Source organism: Takifugu rubripes, chromosome 17 (genome assembly GCF_901000725.2).
Source record: "Takifugu rubripes chromosome 17, fTakRub1.2, whole genome shotgun sequence".
NCBI lineage: Eukaryota > Metazoa > Chordata > Actinopteri > Tetraodontiformes > Tetraodontidae > Takifugu > Takifugu rubripes.
The window spans coordinates 14,651,813-14,668,175 of NC_042301.1; the positions used below are offsets into that span (position 1 = coordinate 14,651,813).

Genomic DNA, 16,363 nt, shown 5'->3' on the forward strand with positions numbered 1-16,363 from the left:
CGGAGATTCCTGTGACAAGACCCATTAAGGATCCCTCACAACCTACTACCAATAGCATTAATGGAAAGGATGATCACTTGTCAAATTAATTCAACTTGGAAAAACCCAGGAAGAAACTACACCTAGGCTCCACTCAATTATTTATTATATGATTACGTGATATGATGGGACACCGTAGAGAGGAAGTTGTGAGAATGAGGTGAAGACCATGGTAAACTGGTAGAGAAGTTGCTTAAACTAGCAGGGAAGTGGCAGGTGGGAACATGTGAAAGGAAGATGAGTGTAGGTCACACAGGGCACAGAGAAAAATGAACTCTGAAGATGAGTGTAGGTCACACAGGGCACAGAGAAAAATGAACTCTCTGGGAGTAAGGGATTCAAGAATTCAATTTAACTAAAGAAATAGAAATGAGGGTCAGGATAGTGTTTTTTTTAAACACTAAAAGAAGCACAATAGTAGGTTTGGAAGTGTGTGCGTGCGTGTGTGTGAGAAGGGCCACATATTGCTCAAACCAGTTGCACTCCTGTCCAGCAGGTGGGGGTATTCTCCTGGGTTCTAGACACCGTAGAAGAAGAAAAAGAAAATGGAGGCTTGAAAATTCAGACAAGAAAAACGCTCAAAACACGGAAGGTGTATCGTTTCGTTATGATGTCGAATATAAAAACGCGTGACCTCATGATATTAAGACACGTTTGAAGTGAAATACTCACAAAAAGAATCATTTGTTTAGTAGTTTAGCGTGTTTCTCATTTAAGCAGGCGAAGACTGTTTTAGCTAGCTGTGTCAATGCTAATCAGCTGTTACTTTTGTCATTTGTTTGGCAGATTGTTGCATCCTTTGTTTGTGCAGCAAGAATCAAAATGCAGCTTTATGGCATCTTGATTCCATAAAATACGATGCTGGGAAAGATGCCAAAACAACAAATGGAAATAGATTTTTTACTTGTCCAGTTGACACTTCTATTTTAGAGCAAAATACTTTTTAAATCTTCAAACCGCAAGTTATTTGTGTTTTTAAAGATTGGGGCTAAATTAATCTCGACCATGGTAGACAATCGATATGCTACAGCGTTGGTTATTGGCTCTGTCCTGAGTCTTCTGGCCAGTGTGTACCTGTCTGTGGCGGTCGGAACCCAGCACTGGTACCAGTACAACAGCCCAGTTACACACGAGGTCAGCAACGCTTCTAAGCTCAAAGAGGAGTTCATCAATGGAGACTTCAATGAAAAGACCTACGTTGAAGCCATGTTCCATCTCAATGGTACCCTGGGACTGTGGTGGAGGTGCATCCTGGTGCCAGGTATGTCCTTCACTACTTCTTAAAACATTTAGCAACCTCAATTGAAAATCCTATGAATGATTTGGCTTTTCAGTTGTTTTCTTGAAGCACCCTTATAGTGTGGTGATGGCAGTTTGCATTTGTGGCTGTAGATCTGAAGATGGAGTGTGTGAGCTTCACACTCCAGCAGCAGTTTTATCCTAAATACAAGGCCCCCGGAGACCCCGACAGTGAAGAGGAACTGCTCAGAACATGTAGGTTTCATTGCATTGAATATCAATACTGCTTTGAAGCGTGCTACTTTCCTGGAATGAGTGTGTACAGTTTATCCATAGAGTGCAATGACCCCCCCTCTGCAGACTTGTGGAGGTGTCAGTTTCTCCTGCCCCTGGTGTCCCTGGCTTTGGTTTTCCTCAGCGGGCTGGTTGGGCTCTGTGCCTGCCTGTGTCGTAGCTTCACACCGACCTTAGGTGCGGGGGTGCTGCATCTGCTGGCAGGTAAGAGAATGCGTGTATAAAGAAAAGAAAGGGGAAATGTGGCTTATGCTATTCATGATTATAGTTCAAGAGAGCCACAGACCAGCAGCCTGAGGCCCCATTTACAAGGCAACGTTTTCAGGCAAACACGCAAAACTAAAGTTCTGTTTGGGCCGTCTGCTGTTTGCAGAAATTCTGAAACCGCTGCGTAAACAGGGCCTGCAATAAAAATGTTTCTGATTTAAGATTCTGTAGGTTGTACCTGAAAGCCACTCAGTTATTTTGTGGAATAAATTTTTCGTGCTTCACCTGTACACAACAGGTTTATGCTCTCTGGGAACCGTCTGCTGTTTCCTCGCCGGCGTGGATTTACTCCACCAGTTTTTGCCACAGCCAGGTGGGGTGGAGAGCTCAATGGGCTGGTCCCTTTACCTCGCACTCATCTCCTTTCCTCTGCAAATGATGGCAGCTGCCTTATTCCTGTGGGCGGCACGGAGTCACAGCAAAAGCTACACGCGCGTGATGGCATACAGAGTAGCCTAAAGAGACTGTCGCCACTCCCCTTGATGCAGTGTACCGGTTAAATTCAATGTAAATATCGTTTCTGATCTGAGTTTTAAGGCTTATCACACATATGGGTGCTCATTTATTTAACGTATCTAATAACTGTACCTAATAATCGACTGCTGTTTTAGCATGTTCTTCCTGTTGCCGCCGTGTTTGTTTGTTTGTCTGTCGTACTTTTAAACGCCTTCTTCTCGGTTGCCATCAGCGTCACAAATGTTGTCGCCAGCAGTTGCTGGAGCCTGAAACATTTCTGTTAAAGCATGTGTAAAATACTCCAGTCGTGTTTTCTTCGTAGGAAGTTTGTGTTGGCCTTAATGTTTGCGTAATCCAAAATCTGGAACTTTAGCCGCGCATGCCTTCACGCTGTTTCTTTCACCACCTGTGGTTGTTGTTGTTATGACTGTGGCGCCTGTTGACTGATCGCCAATCACGCAGAAATTAAACCACTCACGCCTGTGTGTAATTGGGTCAATCGACGTAGCTCTGACCTGGTTGGGTTCCACTGGAGCTCAGCATGTCAGAACCAAGACTTCTGATTTCTAAAGATGATGAACATGTCGTCCATGTGCGTTAAGACGTTTACTGATATTCTCCAGTGTATTTTTCACAAGAATATATGCCTTTTTTTTTTTTTCAAACACTCTGGCCTCTATTATTTTAAACACTGCAGTTTTTTAAAGAGAGAAATTCTGATTAAAACAGAATTTGCCTACTTAACTGCTTTTCTGTGTTTTTTCAAATTTAAATGTATTAATTCAGCTTTATTTATACAACACGTGTGACCAATGAATCAATGAGCTGAACAAACAAGCTAATCCTGAACCAAAGGCTAGTCATCTGCAGACCCAGGTTCTGTATACATCTACGGCGTCATCTGCGAGGTCCAACTTTCCAACGTGTCTTTGCAGCGGAGGAAAAGGTTGTTTTAGCATTTAGCATCTGCTGAATAGATTTAAATTGCTTGTATATTTGTTTAAAAAAAAATAACAATGGCTCAACAATTCATGTGTGTAAACTTGAGAAATGTCGAGGTAGCGTTGTTGCAGAGCTGTTCCTGGAGGTCAGCTTATCACAAACTGAACACTTGATCAGTGGTTCTAATCTACTCTGTAACCTCCGCTCTTATTTGTGAATATTTAATCTCCCATCTTCACCGTTTCAGTCCTTCTGCACGCTTATGGGCGGCAAGGTCAGCTTGACCTTCTCCCCTAAGACAAAAGCAATCTTCTTCTCGTAGTATGCACATTCATTGATGAAGAACGGGTAGAGCTCTTCTCCCTTGTAGGTCACCGTTTCCCCGGAAAACCTCTTGAATATGGGATCGCCTGGTTTGAGGAGCTTGAAGTCCCTATCCTGAAGGAGAGGAGAGTGAAATATGAGGCCAGGCGACCAACGCTCGCTGACGATCATGTCGTACCTGCAGCTCGGAGTGAACGGATGCGGTGATCTCTCCAGTTGTGGGGTCCCGGGGATAGTCCACACTGTCCTCCATCGTGTATGCTTCCACTTCACCCCCTTCAAACGTGTGACCTGTTAGTAAAGGACACGTGAGCGATGCTAAACAGAGAAAACGGAATCACCAATGAGGTGGATTTAGTCAATCATCGGCCAGAAGGCTGAGTGTTGGGCAAGCTCCTGCAGGACAAAGGACTGTTCAAAGGGTTTAAAGAGGTGAGCAGGTCAAAATTGGTGAGGATTAACAAATGCTGGCTGGAGTATCTAAGCTGGGGGGGCGGGGAAGCAAAGCTGATTTGTTTGATTCTACCCTTATTTTCTTTACCTTGTACAGAGCTCTTTAAATCATGAAAAGTAAGAGTTTTTAACCTAAGGTAAAATTCCAACCTATCTTTATCTTTGCTTATTTGAAAGGGGACAATACAATTTCATAAAACGCATGATTTCACATGGTTAAAAAAACAAACAGAATTAGCCAAAAGGCTAGTTTTCATCTGCTGTCCTCTGGCCGTGGTGTTAAAAGCAGTACTGTTCAACATCAGTCTGCTGTGCCCTGAGGGGGGGCTTTGCTGCACTTTTAACTCCTCTTTGGCATCTTACTCACCTGCGTTGAACTTCTGGACAAATTCAAACGTGAGCTCCACAGCCTCTTTCACCAGGTTGTAGATGTCCGCCCTGAGGACGCCGTTGGGCTGAGGGCCGACTTCTAAGGCTGCAGAGTGAGATGCCCCCCACGGTTAAAAAGCAGCCTCCCGAAACGCATTCAAGTTGGGACGCGAGACGCTTACTGAACCCGTGCTTCCCCACAGACTCCAGCGAATAGCCTTCCGAGGCTGGCAAATCGATAAAGATCGCCCGGACAGGTGTGGACGTCATCTTGCTCTGAAAACAAATGACTCCGAATTTAGAACATGGCGGATTCTTTCGTGACTGTCACAACCACATCGACTCTAAGTGCCCAGAGGTGATCAGAGTTTAGAGGAGATGCAAACAAGGCTTGGCCCAAAGCATTTTGTTTCATTAATATGTAATGTGTGAGACAGGGTGTCTGCTGGGGGGTGACTCCAGCCTGGTGGGAATGCAGCAAGCACCATGATTACCTGTATGTGCTTTAAAATGTGGAGAGGGATCCAGTCTGTGGAGTACAAGATCAGGCACAGACCCATGTTGGAGGTGGTGTTGTGAATGTCGCACAGCAGGTCCACGGCCTCTTGGCTCCCTTTGGGTCCCAGCTGAGCATTGAGCTCGTGCGCGCGCTTGAGCTCGTAGGGCGTGTCGTCGGTCAGGGGGCCGCTGGAAAGCAGGGGAGTCAGTACACTTTTGTCATGGATCGTGTCCTCCTTTCATGAGTGTTTTCTTACAGGTTTTTTTCAACTTGCCTAAGCATTTGACTCGTGAAACAGCGGTTCAGGTCTTTGTCGATGTATCTCCTGCAGGATTCCACGGCCCGGGGGTTGGAAAGAACAGTAATTAGGGAAACTGGTCCATCCTGCTCAATATGCCGCTTTTTCAGCTCTCTCAGCATGTACACGCCGGACATCTCATTCCCGTGGGTGCCCCCGCAAATGGCCACACGGGACAGCGGTGGGAAAAAGACATGAGCCATCTGTTGGGGGGGAAGGGGGGGGGAGTCAGCAGGTCAATTAAAAAGTAACCCAGGCAGTCACCAAGTGGGTTGAGGATAAACCAGTGGTGTTTTTGATCAGTTGGAAACCATTTTTCTGTGTCAATATTTGACCAGAGCTGCCTCCTAATGCATCAAATGGCTGAGGAGGACGTTCCTGCGTTCTGGAAAAGGCCTGAAATGTGCTCCGTCCCGCACAGTGCGCAGCAGGGAGTCACACATCTGCTGTCCGAGGCGGCGGCATCTGGGAGGTCCAACTTTCCAACGTGTTGTCTTTTCAGCGGAGGAAAAGGTTGTTTTAGCAAACGAGGAATATCCTCAGTGACTCCTCCCCGTCTTCACTTTCTGAAGCCAAAGTTTGATAACACGATGAATTGGTTTCACATGAACACTTCTGCCTTTGTTCTTGGGATGATGTTTCAAACTCTGCTCTTAATGTGAAACCGTGTCGAATAACGCTGGACCACAAGTGGAATATGGTAACAGCTTCTACAAAGCATTCCATTAAGGCTGCTTTAATAAAGTAAATATCAGTTTGCATGTGCAGTGTACACCAAAATAATGTGCTGCTGTCAGTAAATCTGCTTTTTCCCTAATAGTATAATCCTTCCGTACATGTCAGGCATCCACAGATCATAGAGAATTTTCGTGGATTTATAATATCCATAGAAAGAACCAAAAAAAGGTGAAACAGGATATTTCTTGAAGGTGTTTACAGCCAGCTGACTGTGGGCGCCTGCTGCTTCGGGTTTTACGTGAACAAACAGGACAAAGTCCAGTGAAGTTACAAAATCAGCCCAGAATGTACAAGCAGATGGACAATTTGCATTGAATGCATATACAGACTCGGTGTTATCAGCTGCCTTACCTTTCAGACTGTCGTCCGGCCTGCTCGGCAACCTTTCAGCTCTTCCAGAGGTCGCCAGTTGCCAAAATCCAAGAGCTTCAACATGGACAACTTTTAGGTCGGAGACATGTGTTAGCTTGTGTGTCCCTGCACTATTATATTTACAGCTTTGAGCCCTCCTACTTCACTGTATTGCTTCCTTTTCCCCCTGGCCTGCTCCGCCTCCTCCTCGTGTATTTCAGCTCATATTTCAGAAAGCTGGACACGCTGTCACGCAGCTGGAACTCGCTCCGTGTGTGTGTGTGCCAGCATCACGTGTCCGTGAGGTGTAACAGCATTTTTGGATTACATGTGTTGAGAATTGTCTTTATCTTGTTATGTGTTTCACCATATGTTTCTGTCTTCTCTTAGAAGTTAGGCAAGGTAGACTCATTAGCAAATGAAATAAAGAACAGAGACATTTGCAGGATTGTTGTTTGTTCTACTGTTATCTTAGGAGCCAGTCAGGCAGGAGCCAGTCAGGCAGGGGGTGTCAAACACTCATTGTAAACAGGATATCAGGGGGGTTGATGATGATCACATTTGCATGAAGAATGGGATCTGGCCACCTGGGAAAGCAATGGAAAAGAAGGACTGTATCAACACCAAAGGAGGCTGGAAGAAGAGGACGAGGTCATCCCAGCAGAGGAACTGGATTGGATTGCATGGACATTGTGAATTTGCATGTGTGTGACTATAAAGGACTGGGCCAAGGGATAGTTAGGTTGTCAGACTTCATGCCCTGACAATTGACTCTGTTGTTGCTAGGGTTATGAACTGGCCCGGAGCTCTGTAATATTTGTATCTGGAATTGGTTTTATTGTCAAATACATTTTGAAATTGGTACTCTTCTTCTCGAAGTCTTCATTCAACGAACACGCGGATCGGCAGCTACATACAGGAGGTATTGCGATCCAACACATGTAACAACCAGACACAGAAACAGAAACTGAAGGACGTCATTTAAAAGGAATCTAACATAACTCGTAAGCCTGTGCTGGGCCTCACTGTTGGGATGTGAAACATCATTTAGAAACTCAATTCAGGGACATATTTTTGTTCTTTTAAAGGCTTTAAAATCAGACTTCTCCTACCTGCGGTGTGCCCCACCCACTTCAGGACTAAGCCCCGCCCACCACAACCACAATACAGGATACAGATATTGTAGCACCCATAGAGGGGGGGCACATATAAATCTCTTATGCTTAAGTGAGTTATTAGTGTAAAAAGTTATTATTAGAAGAATAAACGTTTCAGATTGGCTCTTTAAAATGTTTACCTCCCATCTTTCCTCTCTGGTATCTCTGGTTTCTCTCTTTCTTTCTCTCTCCATTTAGACATGTAATCCTACTGGGTGATAATCTGCTTCCTCTCAGTTCCACATGCTTGTGACCCCTCTGGCTGTCTCAGTTGGTTTGATCCTTCTCTCCGGATCGGATCTGTTTCCCTCAGCTTTTCGACCTGCGGCGCTCTGACAACGTGCGTTTAGTGTGATTCCTCCTCATTTATGCTGATGTTTCTGCTGCCTTGGGTGTTAGTCGAGGTGTGGAGTGCACGCATGTGCACGTGAACATGTGACAAAGGCACCTGGTTTTAAACGTCGCTGTAAGAACTTGAAACAACAGAAATTTCAGTTTGTCTGTTGTTAAACCCCTCGAGATAAACAGGACTGCTGCTCTCCTGCAGATAAACTGTTTGTTTGATCTTGTTTGTTCTTTCCACACATTTATCTTGAGTGTTTCACTGGGTGTGGCTCCCGGGTCCCTCCTGCTGACACCTGCCCTGCAGGACCTGTTAACGCTGCACCCCTGCAGCCTGCTCAATGAGCCTGTGCTGTAAACATCCCTCCTCTCTTCACTGCATCATGGTTACTCCTGGTGATCTCCACTTTCTTCCTGCAGATCATCAATGTTTGCAAGACATTTTAGTAGAAAAGCAGTGCCACAATCCCATAATCAGGATCATAATCCCCAAACAACCAAAACAAAGCAAAACAAGTGCAATAATAATAATGATAATAATTGCTAATCTTGTAGTTTCATAAAACAACTGGTATGATGATGGCATTGATGACTGATTGGACTGCCTGCTGGCACACACTTATCCGACAGACGAGTCATCTCACCCGCTGTTGCTTCCCTATTTTGATTAAAAGGAGTCTGAATTATTCATACAGAGCGGAGAAAATCTGAATTGAAATGCAGCCGGCAGTGTTATCAGCTGCCGTTTAATAGCCCGTGACCTTTTCTATGCGTTGCGCTCTGAACGGTGACATTTGAGACGAGGAGTGGCCCTGAAGCAGACGACCCCCAGGTAAGGAGGTTTGGCTGAGGGAAAACACACTTCCTAACCTTGTGCATTTTTTTTGTAGGTATTTAAATGCTCAGTTTGAGAAACATTTCTCTAAAAGTGAGAGAATGTCCAAGCCAAAAAATCTTCTATTTTGGCATCTTTACAGATGGAGAGCGACCGATCAATCATCAAATTCTGGAACTAAAGGAAGACAAAGGCTTTAAAACCCTTCACACACAATATACATCTACATCTGTACATTCCAGCATATAGGGTTTACATTTCCTTCCATAGTTTTACCATATCGGGCATCAGTTCTTCTTTAGTCGGAAGCAGGAAATGGGGAGAGGGTCCCAAGCACGTTGCACAGCTTCTCTCTGTGATCAGAGGTCAATCCCACCTCTACCCATGTATGTTGTGTCTAAATTTCACAGTTTTTTTTATTGACAGACAATTTACAGTTCATTGGGGTTATGTGATTAATATGCACACAAAATCAAACTATACATTTACTACATAATTGAACTCCGTTAGTGAATATCCTACACTTTTTATGTACTTTTATGTACCACTAAAAATCAAGCAATTGAATTAATAGTCACAGCTTATAATCATTTCCCTTTTGTACAATAAAACGAATAATTTCTCAATAGAGTATTTCAGTTTTAACTGAAATGACTTGATTTTATAAAAATGAGGCTCAATGCTATGTTAAATTAATAGTGAAAATAATCTTAACCTAGTTAAACCCGGAGTAATGCTTAATAAGACCCTTTTAAAGATTTTGAATTCAATTACGGAAAGTTAATTTAACTGAACATTAACTAGATATTTTATTTTATTTACGAGGATAAACGGTAAAATGTTTGATTAGAGCAGCTAAAACCTGATCCAGTGAATGAGTGTTCCTTTGCCACCTCCATCTGTGTTTGTGTGTGTGTGTGTGTGTGCGTGCGTGTGCGCTTCGCCACCGCGGCGGTCACATGTCAACACTCCAGTGCGTCGTTGCGCATCCGAGGTGCCAAAGTGGTCCACGCAGTCTGTATGCAGCACCGGAGGAGATCCACGGCGACGAGATGTCATCCGATCGGGAGGAAAGCAGAAGTCTGAACAACCAGTTCGTGCAGCCCGCGTGGCGCATCGTGCTGTGGTCGGTGGCTTACAGCACGGTGCTGGCGGTGGCGGTTTTTGGAAACCTGATTGTGATTTGGATCATTCTGGCGCACAAGCGAATGCGCACCGTCACTAACTACTTCCTGCTCAACTTGGCGTTCTCCGACGTGTCCATGGCAGCGTTCAACACGCTCATCAACTTCGTGTACGCGGCTCACGGAGAGTGGTACTTTGGCGAGGTGTACTGCAAGTTTCACAACTTTTTCCCGGTCACGGCGGTGTTTGCCAGCATCTACTCTATGACCGCCATCGCCATTGACAGGTAATGACAGATTAGATCATTAGCACCAGACTCGTGATTATTGTCACATTATTAGCAAACAGGGCACCATTTAACTCAAGCCTTCTCCATTATTTAAAACTTATCTTAAATTCTCATTTTCTACATTTAAAACCTTGATCTGTGAGCATCATCTAGTAGAACATGCAGCAGAGGTTGTGCTGCGTGACCTCTGACCCCCTAACCTGCAGGTACGTGGCCATCATCCATCCCCTGAAGCCTCGGCTGTCGGCGAAGGCCACCACAGGAGTCATCATCGGTATCTGGACCCTGGCCGTGGTTCTGGCGCTCCCTCTCTGTTATTTCTCCACCACCCGAGTTCTGCACCGCAGGACCATCTGCTACGTGGCTTGGCCCCGCATGTCTGACGACCCGTTCATGTGAGGAGCTTTTATTTTCTGTTTTCACGGTCATCATTTTATGGATTTAGAGTTTAGATTTCTCGTAGGTTTGCAACCATCTGGTACCCTTTTGTCCGTCGTGCTGACACGTCCTTGGTTCTTGCGCAGGTATCACATCATAGTGACAATACTGGTTTATGTGTTGCCCTTACTGGTGATGGCCATCACTTACACCATCGTGGGCCTGACCCTGTGGGGAGGGGGGATCCCCGGAGACTCAGCCGACAACTATCACGGGCAGATCAGAGCAAAGAGGAAGGTAAGCGCTGTCTTTATTCATCATTATTGTTGTGGATTATGATGATGATACTGTTCCATCATTTTGTTACAGCAAATGACTAATAAGTAAAGAAATGGCATCACAAGGTTAGGGTTTAGAGTTAGAAGAAGAAACCAGAAGTTATTTTAATAAAAGATAAGCCGAATATCGCAAATTGAGACGAATCTGAAACCCGACCTTCACCTTTTGATGCACTTTCCGGGGCCACGAGCTGCTAAACCCAAAATCAAAACATTGTTTCAATATATTTTGCTACTTAAAGCTTAGACCCCTGCTTATTCAGCTGAGGTGTAATCCTGCGGCCAAAAGGAAGTGTTTCCAGAGGTACTTCATCCTGGCCGACGTCATCAGCCAGACGACCCAGCGCCCTGTGCAGCAGCTACAGTGAGAGTCAGGATAAACAGGGATTAAAGTCATCACAGCTGTCATACTGAGCTTCTATCACCATAGCCCAGAGATTACTGTGGAATATTACTGATATTGATCACGTATACCACTGAAGTCACCTGTCAAAGAATTCTACAGAGGATTTGCAAAGACAATGAAAGACATTAAGGAAATTAATGAAATTAAAGACATGAAAGTGGCACAAACATATTGAATGCAGGTCTCCGTCCTTTAATAGATGTCTTTGTCGGAGGAAATTCATCCGATACGCAGCTTGCGGGCGAAAATTGGACATATGCGAGACGAGTGGGATTTGTAAATGCCAAGAACTGAAGGGACAGGACAATAGGAAGTCCGGATTCAAAGGATCGCACCAACAAAATGCCTGCCTGTGAATAGCTGTGAGCTCCTTTCAGCCTCGGTGTTTTTGAGTAGCACCTTGATGAGGTCTGCAGCACTCTTTCATTTGTTCTTCCTGGAACCTGTTGCTTTGTTGTGTCATCCACTTCTTTCCCTCCGGCCGTACTTCAGCTGTTGGAAACTCATTGAAATATAATCAGCGCTGAAGAAAACAGACGAGAGCCCCCGTGGAGTGCTGTAGTCTCTAAAGCCCCCATGGAGAGCTGCAGTCTCCCAAAGCATTGAGAATCTCAGTGAGTGCTGTACCCACCGCTTCCTTTATGATGACGGCATTGCGGCGCAGAATTTTTCATTACATTTGCGAAAATGTTATGAAATCAGACCTAATCTTTTGACGCTCGGACTGTTGCCAGTAGTAATAAAGCGCACATGGGATTATCACCTGACCCCACCCGTTCTCCCAGCCCAGCGAACGTTCCAGTTTCTGCCACTTCGGAACAGTTTCAGATAAAAATCTCAATAGAGGTTTCTGATCCTGTTTGTGTCCTGAATTTAGAAAACAATTGCGCTTACATAAGACGAGAAGCATGAAGAACCACAGAGGTTTATGTGACATTAGATCACATTACCCACACAAGTACAGTATCTGTTCAATTAGACACACTGTCACCTGTTGTGCAGGTTGTGAAGATGATGATCATCGTAGTGGTGACCTTTGCCCTCTGCTGGCTGCCCTATCATGTCTACTTCATTGTGACGGGTCTCAACAAGCAGTTGAGCAGGTGGAAGTACATCCAGCAGGTGTACCTGTCCGTGCTGTGGCTGGCGATGAGCTCCACCATGTACAACCCCATCATCTACTGCTGCCTCAATGGCAGGTGAGTGTCCAGCCTTGAAAAGACGCACGCATCTGCTCTTCATATACAAGAAAGAGCGATTTGATTGGCAGGTTCCGGGCCGGGTTCAAGCGGGTGTTTTGCTGGTGCCCGTTTGTCAGGATGTCAAGCTATGACGAGCTGGAGCTCCGAAGCAGAAGACTCCAACAGGGCCACCAGAGCAGCACGTGCACCTTTTCCCGGGTCAACACCAGCATCCTCAGCAAAAACAAGGGCGCTCGTTCCATCGAACCAGCTCCAGAGTCAACGTTGAGCTCGCTAATAAAGACAGCTAGCTAACATTCCATTCCATCCTCATGCATGTCTGAAACACAAAGTACGCAGCTGACAGTAAAATATGTTTAAATCACAAAAATCATTTTACTTTGTTCAATTTTCTGGTGTGTAGAGTTATGTGTAATAGATTAAAAAGATATTTTGTTTTCAGTATAAAAATGTTCATACATCACTACCAGTCAGGTGGTAGATTTAAACTAATAATAAAATGTATATTCCCAATTAAAATGAGTGCATCCATCGGGGAAGCACAGGAAATGTTCCCTTTGTGATTCCAGCTTAATTCTTTCTGTGTAAAGTTCCTCCAACATGGTCCAAAAACATGGTTCTGGATGAATGGATGGATGGATGGGTGAGTGGATGGATGGATGGAGGGATTGATGGATAGAGGGATGGATGGATGGATGGATGGTGGATGGATGGATGGATGGACGGATGGACGGATGGACGGACGGACCGACGGATCGACGGATCGGTGGATCGATGGGCAGGCTATACTGGTCCAGGTAAAACTACCTGCACATCTTTACCATTCCAAGGTCAGAATGATCTTAATCTTTCTTTTTTGCATTCATCTATTTATATTCTTGAGAAACAAACAAATATGTTTTTGAAATCTTTAAAAAAAATCAACATTTTTGGATTGATAACTTGGTTTGAATTATTAAGAAAGGAAGGTTTGCTGTCTACAATAAATGCCCATCAATGTTTTATTCCATTTTATAAAATATATTTATAATAATGTTTTGTAAGAAGCTAACATAAACATACTTATATTGTGTATGATTTTACTACCCAATATTTATATATTGGGACTGGATGATCAGGGGTTCTAAAATCTGCCTGTTTTCACATTAACGGCAGCCAAGAACACAATAAATGCATTTCTATAAATAGAATATAGATATAGAAGTGTCAATTATTTTTAATGAAGAAAACAACAGGTCCAGGCTTTACGGTGATACGTTCATCATTGTTTCCATGCAGGATTAAAAAGGACAGTTACATGTCTGTTGCAATCAAGCACACAGTCATACAAAAACAAAATGCCATATTGTGATGAGCATATATCAGGATTTTCTTTGTTACACTTAAACCCATATATAAAAGATTTTAAATCTAGAATGATCGGTTAAGGAAGTGAAAAAAACATTTTGGTCCATGAAGTGTGAAAGCAGTAAAGCGGTAGAAAAACTTTCAGCAGCAGAAAAACTTGCAAGTCTTCACTTTTACCCTCAGTAGTCGAAGGTTCAAGCCCAGGCAGCCAAAGCTGCCAGCACCAGCACGAGCCAGCAGGCGGCGCTATCAGCTGTGCACCTAAAGGGGCGGAAAGAAAGGAAAACTGCGTTTCTAAAAACAAAAGCAGCATAAATTCACCACACCAGCATGTCAATATTGTATGTATCCTTGCATATTTTGTGTCTGCAGAACAGTTATAGTTAACAGTCAAAATATATTGTTTTGATCCAATCTACATATTTTTTAAACCACTATATTCTATTACTTGTCCTCAATATGCACCAATCAATGCTCTGCCTTCACTCTAAAATATATACAAATGGCTGTTGAGTGAAGATGTGAAGCTTACCGTGAAAAGATGTAACAGTTATGGAAGTTATCCAGATTTGCATGTTTTAACGTGATCATGTGGTATTCAGACTCTTCTTTTTTTTGGAGCACTTTGCCGTCGTTCTCCACAGTAAACTTTTCAGCAGGAGACAAGAGGACGATGTCTTTGTCACTGCAGATGTTGGGTCCCATGTTGGCAAAAAAGCAAGATGTGATATTAAAGATGAAATCGCCAGACAAATCTGTCAATTTCTCCACGTAACTGAAGTTTGAAGAGGCCTTGAGGAACCGCCCAAATCTGACACTTGACCCATTTTTTGCTATGATTTCATCCTCCGCGAGAGCATAAACAGTCTTGCAGTCTTTTGACTTCAGCTGCCTCATTGAATCCGTGAGCAGGAAGTGAAAGGATTTGAAATGGAATTGGTCTTTATACTTTTCTGCGTCTGCACCCAGTGTCTTTACAGCTTGGTTAAAGGTAGTTACGAAATCTTCGTCGTTGCAATACGCACGAAGGGCCACAAGATGCTCTTTCGATGTTCCAGGGATTGGCTTCAAAGATGTCCCCTTAGTTTTCCATGCGTTTGAGAACTCCTCACTGTGATTCAGCTCTTCCTCCAACAAGCCTCCATTGATAAACATGTCAAAGGCCTGAGTGCTGCATCCCCTGTACAGGTCATCAACTGCATTCTCAGCCATATCCAGATGTTCTGATTTCTGTACAGTCACCTATAAATGTGATATGGAATGCTTATTTTAGATGCTGGAAACATTCTTCCATGCCGGTTAAGTCAAACAATAGTTGTTAAGTCAAACAATACTTACTTTGCAGCAGAAAGCTGTGAATATCACTGCTGAAAGAAGGAGTTTTCTTTTCCCCCACATGGTAAAAGAGTCTTTTTTGTGTGCTGAAATAGAAATCGAAAAATAAACAGCTTGGAATGCTGACTAAATGATTTGTTTAGACAGGAACTCCAGTTATTATCTTCACTAAGATTAGCGTAAATGATGGTCTGAAATATATATATATATATATTTTAAAAGAACGGTATATACTTACAGTAGTAAATCTGTGAGTGGTTCACTAATCCTCTAATAGGAACGTGGGAGTAGATTGTCTTCACTGGAAAGTATGTGGGTATAACTGTGTTCGAGGGAGTTTCTTCTTTTTACTTTCCTGTAAAAGGAAATGACTGCCCCTAAGAGGCTCACTTGTTTTGTAAGCTGCATAGTTTCCAGAGATGCTGTTAAAAATCAAATACCTCCAACTGATCCAACTTTTCCTCATTTCAATATTTAGCAATACGTGTATTATCTATATAAAATATAAAGAAAGTTATTTAAATGTTGTTTTAAGAACTCCCTTTCAAGTCTTCCTTTCAAGCTGCAGACAATACTTGTAAAAATCTATACCACTTTACGTTCAATGTCATCAATCAACACATTTTAGTAGAATGAATAAATTAATTGATATTAGTGTAAATACAATCAATATCCATTGGACTGACTCGATGTGAAACAGCTAACTAAATGTGGGTGATCTTGAAATGAGAAAAACTCTTAATGGAAAAACACATCTGTGACTGTCCGGATTTTTGGCACTGTTGAACTCAGGTCCTTTATAATGCAATTTTCTTTTCCGTCTCAGAGATTCCTCTCATTTCCTTCTTCCTTTGCTGAAAGCTGCTGAAGCTCAGATAAGCTCAGACTTTTTTTTTTTTTTTTTTTTTTTTTTAGCTCTGACAAGGCTTCATTTTGAAGGGGAGAAGAGGTTGGACCACTAACTCTGTGGGAAAAAGTTGATGGGCTGCAACAGTCTTGGGACGATGACATGAGACATGTTTAAGACAAAAAGTTTTTGCTTGGTGAATAAATGCTTGATTTATTAAGATATTATAAGCATTTGCAGTTTGTCTGTGGAATCTGAGAAATACCAGCGATACAAGGTTACATAATGTTTTAGGAACAAAGCCATTTATGGAAGGAAGATCAAAGGTCAAAGTCTCTTCGGGAATCCAGAATGCTGCTATCACTTAAAACATCTGTCCCTCGGGTCATTGTCGACATTTCCTGAAAATGTAACTTAAAATTCCATCATAAATTTGAAAGTTGTTTTTTTCTCAACCAACAATAGTAATAATAATAATCGGCCTTGGTATGAC

At 43.2% G+C, this 16,363-nt stretch overlaps 4 protein-coding genes across 6 annotated transcripts; 2 read left to right on the forward strand and 2 right to left on the reverse strand.

Annotated features, from left to right (window-relative positions):
• The first annotated feature begins 175 nt into the window (after window positions 1–175).
• cldnd1b (claudin domain containing 1b) lies at window positions 176–3,039 on the forward strand. The gene is made up of 5 exons (XM_029850770.1): window positions 176–286; window positions 332–1,300; window positions 1,432–1,533; window positions 1,639–1,776; window positions 2,078–3,039. The coding sequence occupies exons 2-5, from the start codon at window positions 1,045–1,047 to the stop codon at window positions 2,296–2,298; spliced, it is 717 nt and encodes a 238-aa protein (XP_029706630.1). The 5' UTR covers window positions 176–286; window positions 332–1,044; the 3' UTR covers window positions 2,299–3,039.
• A 23-nt stretch (window positions 3,040–3,062) lies between these two features.
• Window positions 3,063–6,700, reverse strand: LOC101061157 (N-acyl-aromatic-L-amino acid amidohydrolase (carboxylate-forming) B-like). 2 transcript variants are annotated; one of them, XM_029850769.1, is made up of 7 exons: window positions 6,270–6,700; window positions 5,139–5,383; window positions 4,878–5,070; window positions 4,566–4,659; window positions 4,382–4,489; window positions 3,740–3,852; window positions 3,063–3,675 (listed from the first exon to the last, which is right to left on the reverse strand). In XM_029850769.1, the coding sequence occupies exons 2-7, from the start codon at window positions 5,381–5,383 to the stop codon at window positions 3,481–3,483; spliced, it is 948 nt and encodes a 315-aa protein (XP_029706629.1). In that variant the 5' UTR covers window positions 6,270–6,700; the 3' UTR covers window positions 3,063–3,480. The 2 variants fall into 2 exon arrangements, with proteins under 2 accessions (XP_029706629.1, XP_003978389.1); XM_003978340.3 differs by having other exon boundaries at window positions 5,157–5,383; window positions 6,270–6,694.
• A 2,831-nt stretch (window positions 6,701–9,531) lies between these two features.
• tacr3l (tachykinin receptor 3-like) lies at window positions 9,532–12,891 on the forward strand. 2 transcript variants are annotated; one of them, XM_011619673.2, is made up of 5 exons: window positions 9,532–10,014; window positions 10,224–10,412; window positions 10,542–10,692; window positions 12,142–12,338; window positions 12,458–12,891. In XM_011619673.2, exons 1-5 carry the CDS (start codon window positions 9,563–9,565, stop codon window positions 12,633–12,635), a joined length of 1,167 nt encoding a protein of 388 aa, XP_011617975.2. In that variant the 5' UTR covers window positions 9,532–9,562; the 3' UTR covers window positions 12,636–12,891. The 2 variants fall into 2 exon arrangements, with proteins under 2 accessions (XP_011617975.2, NP_001267041.1); NM_001280112.1 differs by having other exon boundaries at window positions 9,656–10,014; window positions 12,410–12,635.
• Window positions 12,892–13,539: 648 nt separating this feature from the next.
• LOC105418833 (GPI-linked NAD(P)(+)--arginine ADP-ribosyltransferase 1) lies at window positions 13,540–15,411 on the reverse strand. Its single transcript, XM_011619676.2, has 4 exons — window positions 15,262–15,411; window positions 15,027–15,109; window positions 14,221–14,930; window positions 13,540–13,949 (listed from the first exon to the last, which is right to left on the reverse strand). Exons 2-4 carry the CDS (start codon window positions 15,084–15,086, stop codon window positions 13,883–13,885), a joined length of 837 nt encoding a protein of 278 aa, XP_011617978.2. The 5' UTR covers window positions 15,087–15,109; window positions 15,262–15,411; the 3' UTR covers window positions 13,540–13,882.
• Between the last annotated feature and the right edge of the window lie 952 nt (window positions 15,412–16,363).

What these genes read in the sequence shown, in the direction of transcription:
- tacr3l (XM_011619673.2), top strand. Translation starts at nt 9,563, where the DNA reads ATGTCAACACTCCAGTGCGTCGTTGCGCATCCGAGGTGCCAAAGTGGT. An exon ending in AGATCAGAGCAAAGAGGAAG is followed by an intron (nt 10,693 to 12,141) that starts GTAAGCGCTGTC and finishes CCTGTTGTGCAG; the next exon opens with GTTGTGAAGATGATGATCAT. An exon ending in TACTGCTGCCTCAATGGCAG is followed by an intron (nt 12,339 to 12,457) that starts GTGAGTGTCCAG and finishes CCCGTTTGTCAG; the next exon opens with GATGTCAAGCTATGACGAGC.
- cldnd1b (XM_029850770.1), top strand. Translation starts at nt 1,045, where the DNA reads ATGGTAGACAATCGATATGCTACAGCGTTGGTTATTGGCTCTGTCCTG. An exon ending in GAGGTGCATCCTGGTGCCAG is followed by an intron (nt 1,301 to 1,431) that starts GTATGTCCTTCA and finishes TTGTGGCTGTAG; the next exon opens with ATCTGAAGATGGAGTGTGTG. An exon ending in AGAGGAACTGCTCAGAACAT is followed by an intron (nt 1,534 to 1,638) that starts GTAGGTTTCATT and finishes CCCCCTCTGCAG; the next exon opens with ACTTGTGGAGGTGTCAGTTT.
- LOC105418833 (XM_011619676.2), bottom strand. Translation starts at nt 15,086, where the DNA reads ATGTGGGGGAAAAGAAAACTCCTTCTTTCAGCAGTGATATTCACAGCT. An exon ending in TCACAGCTTTCTGCTGCAAA is followed by an intron (nt 14,931 to 15,026) that starts GTAAGTATTGTT and finishes TCACATTTATAG; the next exon opens with GTGACTGTACAGAAATCAGA. An exon ending in AACTGTTACATCTTTTCACG is followed by an intron (nt 13,950 to 14,220) that starts GTAAGCTTCACA and finishes CCGCCCCTTTAG; the next exon opens with GTGCACAGCTGATAGCGCCG.
- LOC101061157 (XM_029850769.1), bottom strand. Translation starts at nt 5,383, where the DNA reads ATGGCTCATGTCTTTTTCCCACCGCTGTCCCGTGTGGCCATTTGCGGG. An exon ending in ACATTTTAAAGCACATACAG is followed by an intron (nt 4,660 to 4,877) that starts GTAATCATGGTG and finishes ATTTGTTTTCAG; the next exon opens with AGCAAGATGACGTCCACACC. An exon ending in TGTGGGGAAGCACGGGTTCA is followed by an intron (nt 4,490 to 4,565) that starts GTAAGCGTCTCG and finishes CTCACTCTGCAG; the next exon opens with CCTTAGAAGTCGGCCCTCAG.